Here is a 20,244-nt window from a genome sequence, read left to right as displayed (position 1 = left end):
TTGTGGGCGTCTTGGGGAAATGAGAAGAGTTTTCTTGTGGCTGTCGTTCTGAGCCTCATCCTTCCCCCCTTTCTTTCTTTCTCTCTCTCTCATTCTCTCCTCCCCTCTTTCTCCTCTCCCCAGTCACCCCCCCCAAAACACCTCCTCCTCCTCCTCTCAGTTATTTCCTGGTTGAAATAAACCCGTATCTCCTAATGCAAGTAATTAGTTGGGATACATTTTCAAGACAATCGGAAACTGAATTAGGGGGAGGGCCGTACAATAAGTCCTTCTCTTCCATCACCCCCTCGCTTGTAAAATCTTGTTACAGGGAAAATAAAGCCAATTAGATTCGTTGTGCTATAGGAGTAGAACCGACGAGCAGAGGGAAGGAGACCCAAATGGACGGGCGAAATCTCAGCTCCCTTTTGCAGAAGGGTTGCCAACTGACTTGTGGGGAGGAGAACCCTCTTTTGCTCCTGTGTCCTTTTAAGATAGGGATGGGGGAGTTGGTCTGTCTAGATTCGTATTGTCTACACACTGCATTGCAAGGGGGTTGGACTAGATGACCCTTCCAAAATTCTACAATTTTGTGATACACCGACTGGCAGCGAATCTCCAGGGTACCAGGCAGGGGACAATTCCAGCTCTACCTGGAGAGATGGGGGTCTTCTGCATCCAAAGCCGATCCTCTGCTACGACACGATGGCCCTTTCCTCTAAAATGAAAGCAGGACTGGTTTCAGCAGGAAGCTGCCTTTGTCAGATTGTTGGGCTCAAAATTTTCTACTCTGGCTTGCCGTGGCTTTCCAGGAGTTCAGGTAGTCCTACCTAGAGATGCTTAGCATCGAATCTGAAACCTTCTGCATGCAAAACCAGCCTCACTTGCACATAAGCTCAAGAAGTTATTTGAAAGCGAGGGCAGCCTCCTTACCTTCAGATCAATCGACTGAGCATCCTTTGCTTCTAAAAAGTCGGCAATCTTCGCTGTGGGAGGAGAGATCTCTCTGCTGCCATCATCCAGTGCTATGATATCATTCGCAGATCCATTGCTTTGCACACTGGCTCCCAGTATGTTTCCGAGCACAAATCAAAGTGTTGGTGCTGACCTTTAAAGGCCTAAATGGCCTCAATCCAGTATACCTGAAGGAGCATCTTCACCCCCATCTTTCTGCCCGGACACTGAGGTCCAGCGCCGAGGGCCTTCCGGCGGTTCCCTCACTGCGAGATGCCAAGTTATAGGGAACCAGGCAGAGGGCCTCCTCGGTAGTGGCACCCGCCCTGTGGAACGCCCTCCCACCAGATGTCAAAGAGAAAAACAACTACCAGACTTTTAGAAGACATCTGAAGGCAGCCCTGTTTAGGGAAGCTTTTAATGTTTAATAGGTTATTGTATTTTAATATTCTGTTGGAAGCCGCCCAGAATGGCTGGGGAAATAATATATTATTATTATTATTATTATTATTATTATTATTATTATTATTATTATTATTATTATTATTGCATTCCTAGAAAGAGCCCCAAAGTAATTAACAGAGAAAACAACCTACAAAAGATGATATACAAAAATCCATCCTTTTAAATGGAACATGCTTTAAAATACCACATGGAGTCTAGTCTGGACTATGAGAAAGGGGCTGATTTGTTGAAATGGGTCAAAAACACTACCAAGCTGGAGTTCCCACGAGTGAAAGGAAAATATGAAGAAGAGCTGCGGAAGGGACATGGAAGAGATTTGAAGGCCTCGGATATAAGATCACCAGGTTAATGTGCCAGACGAATGGGTTAAAAAAAAGGGACTGACAATCCCGGGACCGGGGAGAGGGGACGCTGGAAGAAGATTGGATTGTTGTGGTTTTTTTTCTTTTTATTATCAGAAATGTTTTATGAACATTGGAAAATTGTTGAAATGAAATTACTTGGCTCTTGTAAAAATGTTTAAAGAATCAGGTAAAAAGGTTATGGTTATGAGAAGCTGGTAAAAATAAGACTTAAGTCTTAAGTTTTAAGGTTTTTTATAAGATAAGATGAAAATAGAGTAAGGTAATGTAAGGACAGAATACTATGAATTATGGAAAGGATTTGCTGTGACAATTATTAATCAAGATACAAGAGATGGGAGGAGGAGGAGGTCATGGAAAGAAGGTAATGAAATTCGAGAATTTGAAAATGATGGTTTTATTTTTTCTTTTTCTTTTTCTGTTTTTGTCTCCCTAATTTCCCCTTAACATTGTGTTTAACTGTTTGTTTTACACTAGTCCTGCTAATGAGCTTAATCGTGTACAAAAACTTTTCAAACACTCCATAATTTCCCCCCATTCTTTGATAACATTTCTTTCTTCTTGGCTACTTATTGTTCCAGTAAGTTTTGCCATTTTGGCATAGTCCGTTAATTTAGTCTGCCACTCCTCCTTGGTTGGGGCAGAATCTTCTTTCATGTTTGGGACTTTTGATTTTAGATAAAAAGCAGGCATGAGGCAACTCGCTCTACGCGGGGCTGCCCTTGAAGCTGACCCAGAGACTCCAGTGGGTGCAGAATGCCGCAGTGAGGCTCCTTACGGGGTCCTTGCCGCGGGATCACATTCATCCAGTGCTTTACCAACTGCACTGGCTCCTGGTGGAGTACAGGTTTAAGGTGCTGGTTTTGACCTTTAAAGCCCTATGCGGCCTAGGACCCACGTACCTACGGGACCGCGTCTCCTGGTATGCCCTGCGGAGGACCTTAAAGTCCACAAATAACAACACTTTGGAGGTCCCGAGCCTCAAGGAGGTTAGATTGGTCTCAACTAGGGCCAGGGCCTTTTCAGTACTGGCCCCGACTTGGTGGAACGCTCTGTCACAAGAGACTAGGGCCCTGCGGGACTTGACATCTTTCCGCAGGGCCTGCAAGACAGAGCTGTTCCGTGGCCTTTGGTTTGGACTCAGTCTGACCCTTATGTTTCCCTCCCCTTTTGGTCTTGATTTATTGGCTACTTTTAAAATGAGGCTGCATTTTAAATTGCATTTTAACCTGTATTTTAAATTCGTCGTCCCCCCCCATTATATTTTTACTGTGAATTTATTGGTGTTAGCCGCCCTGAGCCCGGCTTGAACCCTGAGCTGCCCTGACAAATCAGGATAGATAAAACAAACTCTTCCTTCAAGCAGCACAGTTAAACTGTGGAACTCTCTGCCACAGGAGGTAACGATGGCTTGGATGACTTCAAAAGTGGATTGGACAAATTAATGAAGCAGACGAAGGCTACCAGAGCCTGCAAATGTCCCTATTTCCCAGGGACAGTCCCGGATTTGCAGAAGGCTTCTGATTTGATCCCTATTTTCATCGTAGAGAGCATGGAGCTATACGAGCCCTGAGCCTAGGAGATTAGTAACAAGACAACCTTTAGAAGACATCTGAAGGCAGCTCTGTACGGGGAAGTTTTTTTAAAAAAAATATTTGAAGTTTTATTATGTTTTTATAGATGTTGGAAGCCACCCAGAGTGGCTGCGGCAACCCAATCAGATTGGTGGGGCACCGACGAAAAAAGAATGGCAGACGAAATTGATGGACTATGCAGAATTAGATAAATTAACAGGAAGGATTCAAAGCCTGAGGGACCAGAGATTCTTAGAAGACTGGAGTAAATATATTAATTATTTGAAAAGCAATGGTAATGAAGAGATCATGCTAGTAGGATTGCAAGAAGTTTTGTAAGGAGGACTATTTGAAATATTGCAAGTAAGACTATGAGAAGAATTGTTAGTTAATGATAATTAAGAGTAATAGAGAAATTTAGAAATGCAGAATAAGTGATAAAGAACGAGAAATCATCAGAGGTGTTGACGGAAGTCTAAAATATTGTATAAGAGAAGAAGTTATGTTATATGATTGTTGGAAATGATATGTTAAAAAAAATAAAAATGTGTGTTTGTGTGTGTGTGTATACACACACACACACACACACACACACACACACACACACACATATGCACACACACACACACATACATACAGATGGGTGGGGCACAAATAATAAAGTGATGATGATGGAATAGGTCATTCCTATTTCCATTGGAGCAATGTTGGAGAGCAGTACTAGCCACAATGGCTATGCTCTACATCCAGAAATACTTCTGAGTAAGGTAAAAGGTAAAGGACCCCTGGACGGTTAAGTTCAGTCAAAGGCGACTATGGGGTGCAGCGCTCAATTCGCATTCAGGCCAAGGGAGTCAGCGTTTGTCCACAGACAGCTTTCCGGGTCATGCGGCCAGCAGGACTAGACTGCTTCTGGCGCAACAGGACACTGTGATGGAAACCAGAGCGCATGGAAACGCCGTTTACCTTCCTGCCGCAGTGGTACCTATTTATCTACTTGCACGGGTGTGCTTTTGAACTGCTAGGTTGGCAGGAGCTGGGACAGAGCAACGGGAGCTCACCCCGTCGTGGGGATTTGAACTGCCGACCTTCTGATCAGCAAGCCCAAGAGGCTCAGTGGTTTAGACCACAGCGCCACTTCTGAATAGCAGTTGCTGGAAACCACAGGAAAGGAGAGTGCTTTTGTTGTTGGAGCTTGCTTTTGGGTTTCCATTGGGGGATCTGGGTTGCCCACTGTGAGAACAGGATAGTGGATTAGATGGGCGACAGGCTTGCTCCAGCAGAGGACTTCTTATGTCTTGGGCAGGCTTGCCTTCCCTTTGAAACCAGTGTCTCTCCTGTGATTATTTAGTGTGGACCTGGGTAAAGGTAAAGGTAAAGGGACCCCTGACCATTAGGTCCAGTCGTGACCGACTCTGGGGTTGCGGCGCTCATCTTGCTTTACTGGCCAGGGGAGCCAGCGTACAGCTTCCGGGTCATGTGGCCAGCAGGACTAAGCCGCTTCTGGCGAACCAGAGCAGCGCATGGAAATGCTGTTTACCTTCCCGCTGGAGCGGTACCTATTTATCTACTTGCACTTTGACGTGCTTTCGAACTGCTAGGTTGGCAGGAGCAGGGACCGAACAACGGGAGCTCACCCCGTCGCGGGGATTCGAACCCCCGACCTTCTGATTGGCAAGTCCTAGGCTCTGTGGTTTAACCCACAGCGCAACCCGCGTCCCGTGGACCAGGGTGGTTGTGCTCAATCCTACAGGCTGCTCTTTTAACATTCTTCTGCTGTTCATTTTTTTAAAAAAAGGACAGGCAGCCTGATATTATTTGAAGGCATAGCAAAACAACTCAAATGGTGACTCTTTCCAGCGGTAAAAATATTATAATTAACTAAAGAACTGACTCTTTGATAACAGTATTCCAGGTTTTGCTGTCTCACCTAGCCTAAATGAGGTACGGTGTCCGGTCCCCCCTCTTTCTTCCAAGCATAGGATTTTTCTAATCATATCCTCAGCTAATTTTCTCTCCCCACCCCACACACCTCTGCAATGCCCTGCCTTATATTCCTTCTTATTACGCCCAAAATGTCCTTATTTTATGCAGGCCCACAGCCTACGGTAATAGACTGCTTTATGCCGATACGGATAGAAAATTGATCACGGAATGCTTTAATGCTAAAGTATTCCAGGCTGGAATTGGCAGCCCAGAAGCTTCCTCTGAAAATAGTTAAAAATGAAGCTGTCCTATCCTGTGTTAACTAGACACAGGAACTGAGGGAGCTGCCTTCCACTGAGTCGGGCCATTGGCCCATCTAACTCAGTAGTGTCTGCACAGGCTGGCAGAAGCTCTCCAGGGTTTCAGTCTTTTGCTAGCTAGGTTCCTGGCGGTCGAAGCTGGGACTATCTGCATGCAAAGCACATGCTCCACCACTGAGCTACGGGCCTCCTCCAAGAGAGAAGCTTAGATTCATAGAATTGTAGATTTGGAAGGGGTCCCAAGGGTCATCTAGACCAACCCCCTGCAATGCAGGAATCACAGGGTGATTTGTGTGCCAAGGTAGGGAACGTGGCCATCTGATGCTGCTGGGCTCTGCTTCTCACCAGCCACATGTAGTGGAAATGCGGAAGACAATTGTATTTCAAGGAGTTAGGTGGCATGTCCCTTTTCCTTTAACACCCCCAGTTTGAGGTCTGCTGGATTCTTGTGTTTCGCACACCTGTTGGGAGTTTCTTGGGTTCTTCTGTGTTGCAAGTGCTGGCTGGATGCCCGGCTGCAGGTAGTGGGAGACTCTCAGCCGCTCTGTATTATCGTATTTTCCGTCCTATGGGACGCACTTTTCCCCCTCCAAAAATTAAGGGGAAATGTGTGTGTGTCCTATGGAGCGAATGCAGGTTCCTTGGCTTCACCAATAGCAACGCGAAGCCTCTGAAGCACAGAGGGAGCGCTCCCTCCGTGCTCCGGAGGCTTCGCGTTGCTTTCGTTGAAGCCTGGAGAGCGAGAGGGGTCGGTGCGCACCGACCCCTCTCGCTCTCCAGGCTTCAGGGATATCTGCCTGAAGCCTTTGGAGTGCAGCGGGAACTCGCACTGCGCTCCAAAGGCTTCGGGTTCCTTTCTTTCTCCTGCTGCTTCGCTGAAGGGGCGCTGAGCAGAGATGGGGAGAATTTTTTTCCCCTTGTTCTCCCACTCTAAAACAAGGTGCCTCCTATGGTTGGGTGTGTCCTATAGAGCGAAAAATACAGTAATTCCATCTCAGGGTCCTAATCATGAGTAATGCCAGGTGCACTTGCTTACATCAAGGCAGGCTGTAAAAGCCATAGGTGGGAGTGGCCTGGTGAGCATCTACCTAGATCAAAGGACCTGATGCCGGGAGACTGATGGTTGGGGTCTTTCTCCTGCTGCTCTACCTGGGGCTCTGGGCAGCTGAAGGGGAGATTGGGTAGCCCCTGTCGGGTATGTTTTATTTTATGCTTTGCATGCCTGCTGTTTATTTGTTAATAAAACTGTTTTGGTTCCCCTTCCACCTCCTCATTCCCTTTGTCCTGATATCCTTGGAAAGAACTGTATTTGGCAGCACACCACAGCCAATGGTCTGGGAAGCTGAGTCCAGCAACATCTGGAGGGGATATCTTCGTTTTAATAGGTTTATTTTTTAATATTGTTTTAATTCTATTATAGTTTAATTACCTTTTAACAGCGACATGTTATATATTTTCAGCGTTCTGCATTTTATGCATACCTGAAGTACTGTGTCCAGTTCCAGGCACAACAATTTAAGGGAAGGATATCGTCAAGCTGGAACAAGTGCAGAGGAAGGCAACCAAGATGACCAAGGATCTGAAAACCAAGCCTTATGAGGAATGGTTGAGGGGGTTGGGTATGTTTAGCCTGGGAAAGAGGCGCTGACTATCATATCTCCTCTCAAATATCTCGAGGAGGAGGATGGAGCAAGCTTGTTTTCTCCTGCTCTGGAGGGCAGGATCCGAACCAATGGCTTCAAGTTATGAGAAAGGAGATTCCAACTAAACATCAGGATGAACTTTCTGAAAGAGCTGTTTTGACAGCAGAGTGGGCCCCCCAAAGAGGTGGTGGACTCTCCTTCCTTGGAGGTTTCTAAGCAGAGGCTGGGTGGCCATCTGTCATGGATGATCTTGAGATTCCTGCATTGCAGGCGCTGGGGTCCTTAGGGTCACTTCCAACTCTACAGCTCTATATTATTCAGTCCATGTTGTTTTAATTTGTGTAAGCTGCCTTGCATCCCAGTCTGGGGAAAATGTGGATCTAAATAAATATGATGATGATGATGATGAAGAGGTTCTTCATCCCTGATCCACGAGAGTCTCATAATACATCGTCCCATCCTTCCCTATCCACAAAGAGGAAAAAGAACACAGGAACTTCCTTGGATTAGGTCAGCAATGGACCTATGGTCCTGTTCCATAGCTATTAACTGGGATGGAGGCAGATTTGGCCCATGGGAGTCCAGTTACTGACCCCTTTGCTGCTTTGATCTACAGAGGGGCAAATCTATCAATTACCATGCTCTGCATTTGTCATTCTTTGTCATCCTAAGTTATGTTCCCCCATACTTCCACATCATTTTTTTTAAAAAAGTCTGCATTTCAGCGTGAATTTCTCTTGATATACACTTTCATGCTACACAATTTTGTCTCGTATGCACATTTTTGCAGAACAATTCCCCTTAATATAATGATTTTTTTGCCTGTTATTTTTCACTAATATATGGATGCATAGATACTCGGCCCAGCATTCAGTTTCCTGAAGTGTGTATTTTAAAAAAAAGGAAAGATCACTCTTCTGTTCTTTAAGAATGGTGGACATTGGTTCTTGAAAGTGTGTAGCAAACTCTCTATTCCAGGTGGAGTGTCACTATGCCACAACTGCCCCTGTGTCCTTTGCACGATTAGCAGAAACAGCGGATGGGAGGCTGGGGTGAAATTATGCACCATGAATTGTTGCCAGTTCATTAGAATGCATTAAGGATGAGCGGATCCATCACATTTGGTTTCCCATTTTTCCAATCTGTTCAGTTCTCCACATCAGTTTGCCATTTTTTAAAAAGTCGTTCCAGTCTGAATTTCTCCTTATGAACACATTTTTGACTGCAGATTTGCCTGACTCAGATTTCTTTTCAAAGCAAATTCCCCTAATATAGTGCATTTGTGTGTGTGTTTGTGTGTGCATTTTAAGAGGGACTTTACTCCCACAACTTGGCTGCAAAACTCATAAAAGTGTAAATTTCAAAGGAGGACTGTGTTTCAGTTCCCAGATTGCTTCGGGAAGCGAGATTTAGGTAGGCCTGGATGGAAATGCAAACTGAATCAAATCTCTCCCATATCCCTAGAATGCATGATTTATACAGCTTGAGGAACCCAGTTTTTCGGGAAGAGGATCTTGGATCATGCTAGTGCAGAATGTCATTTCGCTCTTCTAGAAGCCATGATTGATGACCTAGTAATTCTCCATCAACCTTGAAAGGGGAATAGGTCTGTGAGTAGGGATGAGAATCAGTTGGTTTCCAATCTGGGTTACTTTGGCACCAGGCTACCCAGATGTCTGTTCTGCCCACTTCCTACATTTATCAGCAATGATCAGTCATATTTCCCTATGGCAGGGGCCTGTCGGGGCTATGGATCCTATTGTCATGAGCTACAGGGATGGCCACCACCGAGGCAGGGCAGTGGTCCAAACAAGATGTGGTGAGCAGTTTCCTGGTTGGCAAACCTTAGAGGGGTTTCAGGACCTTGGACAGTACTCTAACTTCTCTGGCCAGACATCCAAGTTGTTTCAGCCTGGAGCAAATGGACGGAGTTTTATAGCAGAACTGGGTTGACCCTGACTGGGGAGCCTACTCACTGAGTGGTGTCTCCGGGCCAATTAATAATGGGTGGGTGCCTTCCCCTCACCCTTCACATAAATTGGGTTTCTGGTTGTGGGTATCACTCCACAGGGTTCTCTTGAGCCCTTGCGGAGTCTGTGGACCAGTCATCAGAGTCTGGTGGCATAGGTGTCTCCTTGGGTGGTGGCTCATGGAACCACATGGACACACCTAGACATGAATCCTTCTCCTCCTCAGAGAGAACTCTGTTGCTGAGGAGTCCTGGTTTGGGGCTGATGCACATGTGAATCCACAGCTTCTCCTGACAGGCCCCAACATATTCCCAGAATGAAGAGTATACTCCCCTATGCAGAGGATGGAGCTACACTCTTATGAAGCTTCAGACTGCAGCATTTGGGACTTCTTAGTTTAGAGCAGGGTTTCTTCAGGCAGTCAAACCAAGGAGCTCCCACGGGAGGCAGAGATGGCCACCAACTTGGAGGGCTTCAGAAGAGGGTTGGACAAATTCAATGGCTACTAGTCATGATGACTATACTCTGCCTTCTTGGTCAAAGGCAGCAATGCTTCTGAACACCAGTTGCTGGAGGCCACAGGAGGTGAGAGCACTCTTCTGCTGTGATCCTGCTTGTGGGCTTTCCATCTGGTTGGCCACTGTGAGAACAGCATTTTGGATTCAATGGGCCACTGGCTCTTCTCAGGTTCTTAGGTGGGACATAGTTGGATGCAATCCACAGTTCAGGGACACATTCCAGCTGGGCAAAGTAGGGAGCACATGGCAGGGTTGGGTAAGGGGGCATGGGCTGGGGAGAGGTCCAAGGGCCAGATTGAAAAGGTCTGGAGGGCCACACTTGCCTTGCAGGTTTGAACTTCCCTACCCATGATGTGAAAGATTGCCGGGTGAGTGGAATCAAAGGGAGGGGGAAAAGAAGACACCCCAAGCAGCAGTGAATTCATTTTCTTTCTTTTTTTTTAATGTATAACCGTTACGCCTGAGTTACAGAAGAGAGACACCTACAGGCAGCAGGTAGTTAAAGCAAGTACCAGTTCTGTTTCTCTACTCTACTACTCCATATAGCTGAATAAATTATGAGGTGATTATATTTATATATATATATACACACACACACACACACACACACACGCTCTCTTTCTCTTTTTCTCTCTCTCTCGCTCACACTCACCATCTCGCCCACACTGACTCACACTCGCACATGTACATATGGAGCAAAAATTAGCTATGACTCGAACACAGAAGCAACATATCTGCAATTACTAGGAATAAGGTATGTTCTACAGATAATATTTGTCCAGGTTTTGCGGGGTATGTGGAGTTGGTTAGGGGGCGGGGCGGGTGACAAGTTAGAAACATTAAATACACAAAATCTCTGAGTGGTCAGATATCTATATATATTTTTACCCAGGGGTGCAGGAGCATTTGGCTGGGTTTGGGGGTGGGGGAAGGTGAGCAGAAAATAGAGAATATGCAAAGATGATGTTAGAATGATACCTGGTAAAGAACATGTGGGGAGGAGGTGATTTATTCCAGTCCCCCCCCCCAAATAATCAGTATCCAGCCCTTTGCTTTGCAGGCTGGGCAGGGAAGTTCTGGTGCCAAATTCTCTCCAATGAGAGAACTTTCCCCGTACATTTCAGCAAATCCCAGGGTGTTCTGCATCAAATGCACATTGGAACTCTCCATGGCAATGAACAGGAAAGTCTGTGCATTCAAGAGCATTGATTGTGCATGGGGGGCACATATGGAATCTGGGCAAGGCCACCCAAGCTTGGAAAATCCCCCACCGGAATGATCAGCGAAACATGGAATGTGTCAATGCAGTTGGACTAGTTCACAAGAGCAGCTTTGGGGAGAGCAATGAGGGGCAGAGGAAGTTCATCACTTCGCGTCCTCACTACAGGGCTTCAAATATTTCCAGCTGTCAAGGATTTGCTTTGAAAGCTCTCCTGGCTGTCTGCCTCCTCCTCCTCCTTTGCCCTCACTGTCCTTTGCCCTCACTTGCCCACACTGATGCCCAACCTGGTTTGCCGTGGTCCACGGGGCAACCTCGCTTACAAACGCCTTTGCTTACAAACATCCGAGGCATGTCAACGTATTATAGAACATGATCATCAACAACAAATCAACAGGGAGAAAGAGCACCGGAACTTGCCGGTTTGCAGTTAAGTGTCGAAAAAGTCACCGAAAGCAAAAGCTGTTTCCCTGATGTTTGTGAAATGGGATGCTTAAATAGGAAAATTGAGTTTTGGTACAGTCCCTATGGGACAAAAATAACTGAATCAGGAGATGTCTGCATTTCAGATTTAAATCTCCATGGTAGTACACTAACTGCGCACGTTCCAGTTGGCCAATGCCATAGCCGGAATCCAAAGGGACTAGTTCTTCACATCGAAGGGCAGGAAGTTTGGGGCTTGTGTGTCCCAAAGAATGTTCCCCTTCCCATGATGCACATCACTTAACATTCAAAAGCAAAGGGGTTACAAAATCTGTTTGCAGGATGGCTGGGGAGGAAGGTTGCTAAAAGGTGGGGGAACTAAAATAAAAATAAAAATAATTGAGTGCAACTCAGCCCGTCAGTATAGTATAGTATAGTAAAAGTGACCATTTGGTTCCTCCCCTTCAGTCCACCTTGAATTTTTGCATTTCTTTTTGGGTGTTGTCTTCCACCTGCCCTTTGCTGGTTTCCCATCCCCAGAATTTTTTGCTGCTCATCTAATAAATCAATTAAAACCAACCCCCAACATATTTTTTTCTTCTTCCACCAATGAGTTTAAATTTCCTTTCACGAAAAAGAAGATAGAGGCAACTTTCCCTTTCCCCCCCACCCCCTAAAGAAAAATTCACCCCAAACCCCAAAAGTTATTGGAATGTATTTTGAAAACATACAATACGCAAAAGGTCCTACACTGTTCTGCCTCCCAAGCCTTTATATATATATGTATATATATATATATTTATTTATTTATATTTATATATGTGTATTTTTAAAAACTACCACAGCACTCACTGTGTGTTTAGTAATATAGAGAGAGAGAAGAAAGAGAAATGCCAACTTTCTATAAACAAACACCACGTGACCGAGTTTCCACTTAAGGTACGTAGGTACCCCCTCCAAGAGCTGAGGAGCTTCTCCTCTTCAACATACCCTTCTAAGCTCTATATTTACAGCAGCGGCTTAGATGGCTGTGCACTTTTGTGGCAAAGGGAAGTGGCAAATTACATTACTATTCACTAGCATCATTCCATAGCATCCATCATCCCAGATGGACTCGGAGATCCAAGGATCTGCAGGAATAATGGCTGGGGATAAGTCACAGTCTGGTGTGTGTGTGCTGCTTTATTTTATATGTACAATTGCAAAAACCGATGCGGAAATTGGGGGTGAGTGGAAAACAGGAAGCAGTGTTTTCCAAGGGCGCTACTTCCTGTTTATGTGGCATTGGTGACTTTTGGTTGAAGTAGAGTTGCTATGCAATTTTGCATATGTATATGGAATTGGGAGAACTCAATGCTGCCCTTGAGCTACCCCTCCCATCCCCCGCCCCCAAAAATATATATGCAAGAACAATCCGAGAGCAAAACATGGTTTCTGTGCAGGGGCAGATTTAGGTTTGATGAAGCCCTAAGCCACTGAAGGTAATGGGGTCCTTTATATGTCCAGCTGTCCTTTTGTCAACAACAAATTGTCACTCTTTTTGTGTTGAATATATGCTATATTTATGGACCTAATAGGTATCTAAAGCCATTTGCATATAACAAAATATGTATTTCATCAAAGTAATTTTTTTCCTTTAAATTTTTTGGGGGCCTCCCAAGAGAGTGGGGCCCTAATCTATAGCTTTGTTTAGCTTATATGTAATTCTGGCACCGTTTCTGTAATATGAGCGAATTTGCCTTAGAGTTGTGAACTCTTGAGATGAGAAATTTTGGTAGATGGGCCGGGACTGTGGCTGGAGCTAGAGGTAAATTCCGTATCTTCGAAACTCTTAAAACCATCCAGAGTAGATGGTTTGTCAAGGTGAAAGCAGTAGAGAAGGAAACTGGTCACCCGTGGCTTTAAACGAGGCTGAAAGAGATGGAATGACTTTTCTGAACTTAAAACTACCAGCTCTTCCTGATTCCCCACCTTGCATTTTCATTATTCTTCCACTTCCGGGCTTGAAGGTTTGCCTGTCTGACATTGCACTCATGGTTCTCCTAATTTCGGAACGCAACAATTTTTGGAATGGATTAAAAACCCACCACATGCCCACTGGTGAATGCTGTTGGATTTAAGGGAGTTTCAGGGGAGTAGGGACTTCGTGGACACACACAATGAAGTGCGACAGACCTTGCAACACCCATGAGGTATTCTGAACATCAGGAGAGTCTAGCCTTGCTATCTGATATGCTTTGAACTCAAAATGCTACAGAGTGAACCAGTGACCTTGGTGTGCAAAGCAAGATGCTCTGCCATTGAGCCACAGACACTTCCTGAAAGGAAAGACTAGCACCAATGCAATGGAATGCTCCCAATTTTGGTAGGCAAAATAGGAAGCTGCCTTAGACCATTGGTCCATCTAGCCCAGTATTGTTGACACTGACTGGCAGGGGCTCTCCAAGGTTTCATCTAGGGGGTTTCTTCCAACCCTATCTGGAGATGCAATTGGGTCTTGAACCTGCTCTACCACTGAAAACCATCCATCCTAATACGGATCGTTGGCTACCACTGCCAGTCAATTGTTTTGACTGTCCTTTTCTCCTGTCCTTGAACTTTCTCATCTCCTCTTTTTCTATCAAACTGGATATACGAAGTCACTGCTGGAATAAGTTCCTACAGGGGTGTTGTTAGGAGATGACCCAGATGACCTGCTCCCTGCCTCCCCACTTTGTAACAAGGCAGCCGGGGGCACCACAGAGTACATTGCCCACGAAATTCTGCCATCTTCACATGCCCAGAGGCACTTCTTATAGTTTCAGTGTGCACATAGGCAGCAGACCTTGCCAACAGGTTGTGGGGGAGGTCAAAGGTCCCAATCCATTTGTGGGCCCAGAAAACCCTGCTGGTACCCCACAGCTCAGAGTGAGCCCTGACAGACATTGATTCCTGCCCCCCACTCTGAAATCCAGCCCAAATTTGCATCTGCACTAGAGGTAAAGAATGTGGGTCGATACAGACCTTGCTAGGCTTCTGAACTGCATCAGCAACAGTGGAAATTTGCATATGGAAACATTCTGCAAATTAGTGTTGTATGGACCAGTTCCTGAATCTTTTAAATACCTAGTTTTAATAGAAGCACCTCCCACAGAAGACTTCCATTTGCAAGCTGGGTGCCGCTGACTGTATAGCAGCCAAACCAACCAGAAGGGGGATGAAAATGAAGAGTTTCCCCCTATCTTCCTTGTCACCATGTGGTGGACTTGTAGATGAATAGATTCATCCAACAGGACCCAATGCAACTTTGAAGCCAGTGTTCAGGGTGTGTGGGATTTTTGACAGCCTAGACAACAAGGGATCCCTTGTCTTTGTCAATATACTTGGCTCCCTTGATTGCCAGAACGTGGCAATTTTAAAACGCCATAGGCGAACAAAGTTGTGTGGTATTCATCCTGCATCTAACCTCCAGCTTCCTCAGATTCTGTCTCAACTTCCTGCAGAATTAGTGGTCCCCAAACTGGGGGAAAAAAGTTACAATATACATCAAATCTCCCTCTCCCCAACACATTGAATTGAGATGCACTGTAACCTCACCCCTTTTTGAAATACCTTCTCCATTTTTGGTCCAAATATCTTCCCATTTGGTCCCAAGATCAACACTTAACAATCACCAGGATTCCTCCTTCACAGGCAATGCCGATCATGTACAATAACTAAATGGGGCTGGGGGGGGGCAGACAGACGAAAAGAATCTACCTATCTATCTATATATTTACGAAGAAAACAGGTTCCACAGTGACTTAAGCCCAGAGGCCACATCAATGGACGGTCCATAACTGTTGGTTGTTTACGGCGCTGGCTAGGAGGGCTTGAACATCAGGGGGGAAATAAACATCGGATCACACTCATTGTCTCTGGCCTTTGAAGGGGTCAAAGTCACCATAGGCGAGCGCTTTCTTAACAGGTCTGCACAGTTAGAATTTGGATTAGTGGAAAATTCTCCCTTCCTTCCTCAGTTCTCTTTGCCCTTCAGGTGCAGGCAAGATTTGGAAGGTTCGGTGCTTAAGGTCCCAGAAGAAGAAGGGCGTTGACAGAGCTGGGTCCTTGGAAGGCTGGTGGCAGAAGTGGGATTTTTTTCCCTTCCATTTTTCATTTGTGTCTCATTGGTGGTTGACTATCAATGTAGACAATGTCGTGTGGCTGCATCCATCAGTAAGCTTGGCCTGTTTCAACGGGTAGGAGACCCAGCACAGCCGAATGTTCCCCAAGCTTCATTCTACGCTGTGTGGACAGGCTCACGTTCTTGGTCAGATAGTCAACTGCGGCTGGGGAAAGGAAGAGGAGGAGTAAACAACAGAGGAAGAGGTAAAGTGCGAATAATGTTGCAGAAGAAGCGTTTACAGTTCTACAAAGACACACCCTAGATAAAGATGGGAGAGCCCAGTCAGCCCATGTTTGTCTCATCACCCACCATGGGGCTTGGCAGCTGCAGTTTTTAAAACACGGTATTCATCTGCCATGCCTATCTCTGATGCATTTTGCATTATTTTATTATAATATTGTGTTCTTAGCTATTGGAAGCCACCCTGAGTAATGCCTACGTATCAGAAGAGTGGGATAGAGATTCTTGCCTTTTTTTAAAAAAGTAAGCAGCTAGTCCTCAATCTGATACCATACCCCACAACTTCTGAAAACTTAATAATAATAATAATAATAATAATAATAATAATAATAAAATTAATTTGTACACCGCCCTTCATCCGAAGATCTGATGGCGGTTCACGACAGAAAAATACAAAATGTGAATAGAAATACATAACGAAACAAAAACAAACTGAAACCAATAACCCCACCTCCCACAAACATGTTTAAAAAGCCATGGCTTCTGATTTTTCACTTGGCATCCATCTACACGCTTATAAGCCCCCCTTGGCTGCCCCAAAGTGTCGTTTTTTTTCCATTGTTAAGTCATCTTGCTTTCGGAAGTCAAAACACATGGACTCTATTAATATAGAGGCCTAGAAACTTGGTTGAATTATTTTTTTTGAAAAAAAAGAAAGAAAGCCAGAATCCGTCCAGCATGCGGAATCCTGTGCCCTCATCCTGCACTTGAAAATTTGGGTGCCACGTCACGAGCCCGTCCTGAGACATCGAGTTAGTTTGCGGGAAAAGGATAAAAATAAACGCTTCATACATTTCTTGGCTGTAAATGGAATTGCGTGACGTGCTTTTGGCTTGGCTGGAAGACCCAAAATCCACCATTCTCTGAAGACTGGCAAGTGAAAGTTCATATATATATATATATAGGAGTAAGTAACTGACACTCCCGATTAGCAGTGCTTCAGTCAAACTCTGTGCCCACCCCCCTCATTCTAATGTCACAAATTAGATTAATACAAGGCTGGCAAGGAAGGCACCATTGGTGCCAACGGGTAAACAAATTTCAGCCATCAGCATCCTGTCAGCATCTTGCCCCAAAGGGGGGTCCCTTCCAGGCGAAAATTCTTATTAGACTTGTCACATCCATTAGGAATCCTTTCACGCTTCTGCGTTCCATCAGCGGTTTCATTAGTGCAGCCTCGGCCTCTGGGAATGGCTGGGACTGCTCTGTTCTGGCTCTCCTCCATTCACCTCTTTCTCCGCCCCCCCATCTCCCCCCACCCTGCCCCTCGCACACCTCCGCCGACACCATCCGGGATGGAGCAGGCATGTTTCTCACTGCTTGTCTCCACGAGATCTCAGCTTGGCTTCCCCACGAGAGGCCCGGACGGACCCGTAACATTGGCGGCAGAGCTTCCCAGTACCAGTTGCTGGAAACTGCTGTGGGGGGAAAGACAGTGCTCCTGTGCTAGGGGATCCTACTTGCAGAATTCCCCTCGGGGCATCTGGTTGGCTGCTGGGGAAGCAGGATGCTGGTGGGGTAGCTGGAACTCACTTTGGCCTGATCCATAGATGCTTCTGAATACCAGTTCTGCTGGAGCAACAGGATGGGAGAGTTCTCCTTGCACCTGTGCCCTGCGTGTTGGATTCCCACCGGGATCAGGTTGGTCACTGTGAGGACAGGATGGCGGACTAGATTGGCATTGGCCTGAATCAGCGGTCTCTCCTTCAGGGATTCTTGAGCTGCAGCGGGTTGGGCTCCCTCCCAGCTTTACAGTTCTGTGACTCTACTAATTTGTGGGGTTCTACACCTGGGACTACACAGGGACACGGGTGGTGCTGTGGGTTAAACCACAGAGCCTAGGACTTGCCGATCAGAAGGTCGGCGGTTTGAATCCCCGCAACAGGGTGCGCTCTGGTTGCTCGGTCCCTGCTCCTGCCAACCTAGCAATTTGAAACCACGTCAAAGTGCAAGTAGATAAATAGGTACCACTCCGGCGGGAAGGTAAACAGCGTTTCCGTGCGCTGCTCTGGTTCGCCAGAAGCGGCTTAGTCATGCTGGCTACATGACCCGGAAGCTGTACGCCGGCTCCCTCGGCCAGTAAAGCGAGATGAGCGCCACAACCCCAGAGTCGGTCATGACTGGGCCTAATGGTCAGGGGTCCCTTTACCTTACACCTGGCAAAGAAAATTGGGTCCTGGGGCTCTGTCGGGCCTCTAAATTAAGCCCCAGTGAGCTCTGTGTGTGTCTCTCTCTCTCTCTGTGTGTGTATTTATCTGTATATATATATATGTGTGTGTACACACACACACACACACACACACACACACACACACACACACATTCAACAGGTGGTTCTCCTTCTGTGGGTTTTTTTTGGGGGGGAGGGGAAGCTTAGATTTGGGGACTCCAGTAGAAAACGGAGGCCAAACAGGATTGACTGGGGAAATTCATTCTCCTTGGGGATTAATGCATTCCAAAGTGTGCTCAGGCATTTGGTTAGCCTGATCTAGGCGTCACTTAGCAATCAGAACAGCAGTGGCTTTATTAAAGGGAAAAGGTGGTTGGGCTGGGGGGGGGAGGGAGGTAAGCATTTCCACACCCCTTGCCCTCTCCCTTCTGAGAATTCCCTCTCTCTTGAGGCTCCTGCCAAGGCAAGAGGTTGCAGAACAGCAAAAACTTAATAGTCAGTAGGGGAATACCTTTGCCTGTGTTGGTAATGTCCAAGCTTTGTGCCAAGGCAAGGCAGCAGATGTCGTGAGATCTTTTTCCCCCCTGGGGGAGGGGGATTGTCATGCGAAATGTAGAAATTGGAAGCTCCTGGGAGCCCAAAACAGCATACTGAGGAGGTGCCCATTGCATCTCTGCATGAGTCTGAGTCTCCCCACCTTCCTGCATCACTGTCCCACCTGTGAGTGGAGCCTTAGATCTCCCATGCTGTCTGAAGAATCCACTCTTAGAAGATGATACCCGCTATGTCTCTGGATGATACACAGATCTCTGCCTTCCTCCTTTCAACCAACCAACCAACTTGTGACCCTCTAAGATGTCACTGGGCCAACTTCCACCCACAACCCTCAGTGTTGGTCATGCTGGTTAGAGCTGATGTTAGCCGGAGCCCAGCCTCACCCAGAAGTCCATAGCTTCTCCATCTCTGAACCAGACCATCATTTGCCGTTACTAGCCCCAGCTACCTCCAACATAACTCTTGACTTTTAATGAAGGGATTGGGAACTTGTGGCCTCCCAAATGTTGTTTGACTGCAACTCCCATAATCCTTTACCACTGGCAATGCTGGCTGGGACTGTTGGGAGTCAGAGTCTTAAAGAAACTGGAGGGCCACAGTTTCCCCATCTCTGAACTAGGCCATCGCTTGCCATCACTGGCCCTAGCTACCCGAATCACGCCTCTTAATGCAGGGAACTAGTGCTTATGCAGATGTTACTGGGCTCCAACTCACATCATCATTTCTGCTCAGGGGCCTTGATACCTGCCAGGGCTGGAGGCCATCACATCAGTGCCGGATTAAACCCTGTGGGGGCCCCATAGCTGTCAAAATCTTGGGGAGGGGGCGCGTGCATGCGGAATCTTGTGCACACGTTCCAGGGTGATAACATTGAACTATGAAAGCTTCAATGCAATTTTCTTACTAGATCAAATCAATATTATTTTGATCTGTTGTCGCAGGGCCCTGCTCTGCCTATTTGGAAATTCAGAACTGCAACACACTGTCTACGCCCCTGTCTAATACACTCTAGAAAATCAGACCCTCCAAATGTCCCTATTTGCCAGGGACAGTCGTGGATTTACAGAAGCCGTCCCGGTTTCTGATTTGATCCAAGAATGTCCCTCTTTTCCTTAAAGGTAAAGGTCAAGGTAAAGGGGCCCCTGACCATTAGGTCCAGTCGTGACTGACTCTGGGGTTGCGGCGCTCATCTCGCTTTATTGGCCAACAGAGCCAGCATATAGCTTCTGGGTCATGTGGCCAGCATGTCTAAGCCGCTTCTGGCGAACCAGAGCAGCACACAGAAACGCAGTTTACCTTCCCACAGAAGCGGTACCTATTTATCTACTTGCACTTTGAGGTGCTTTCGAACTGCTAGGTTGGCAGGAGCAGGGACCAAGCAACGAGAGCTCACCCCGTCACGGGGATTCGAACCGCCAACCTTCTGATCAGCAAGTCCTAGGCTCTGTGGTTTAACCCACAGTGCCACCCGCATCCCCTCTTTTCCTTAGGACGTCCCTATTTTCATCAGAGAAGTGTTGGAGGGTATGGAGTTATGCGCCCGCCAAGCCAAGGAGATACTTAACTATACAACCTTTAGAAGACATCTGAAGGCAGTCCTGTACAGTGGTACCTCGGGTTACAGATGCTTCAGGTTACATACGCTTCAGGTTACAGACTCCGCTAACCCAGAAATAGTACCTCGGGTTAAGAACTTTCCTTCAGGATGAGAACAGAAATTGCGCAGCGGCAGCGCGGTGGCACCGGGAGGCCCCATTAGCTAAAGTGGTGCTTCAGGTTAAG

The 20,244-nt window shown here is 46.4% G+C and overlaps 1 protein-coding gene across 5 annotated transcripts in view; it reads right to left on the bottom strand.

The window, feature by feature from the left end:
- Window positions 1-10,727: 10,727 nt before the first annotated feature.
- The window catches only part of PAX7 (paired box 7), a 174,836-nt gene continuing 165,319 nt past the window's right edge, over window positions 10,728-20,244 (bottom strand). For all 5 annotated transcript variants that reach the window (XM_081203113.1, XM_081203110.1, XM_081203109.1 and 2 more), the window contains one exon: window positions 10,728-15,660. In XM_081203113.1, coding sequence (XP_081059239.1) covers window positions 15,545-15,660 — 116 coding nt within the window. In that variant the 3' untranslated portion in view covers window positions 10,728-15,544. The remainder of the gene's footprint in view (window positions 15,661-20,244) is intronic.

Source organism: Podarcis bocagei (genome assembly GCF_964188305.1).
Source record: "Podarcis bocagei genome assembly, chromosome: 7".
In the NCBI taxonomy this organism is placed as follows: Eukaryota; Metazoa; Chordata; class Lepidosauria; order Squamata; family Lacertidae; genus Podarcis; species Podarcis bocagei.
This window is presented reverse-complemented; position numbering and strand designations above follow the sequence as displayed.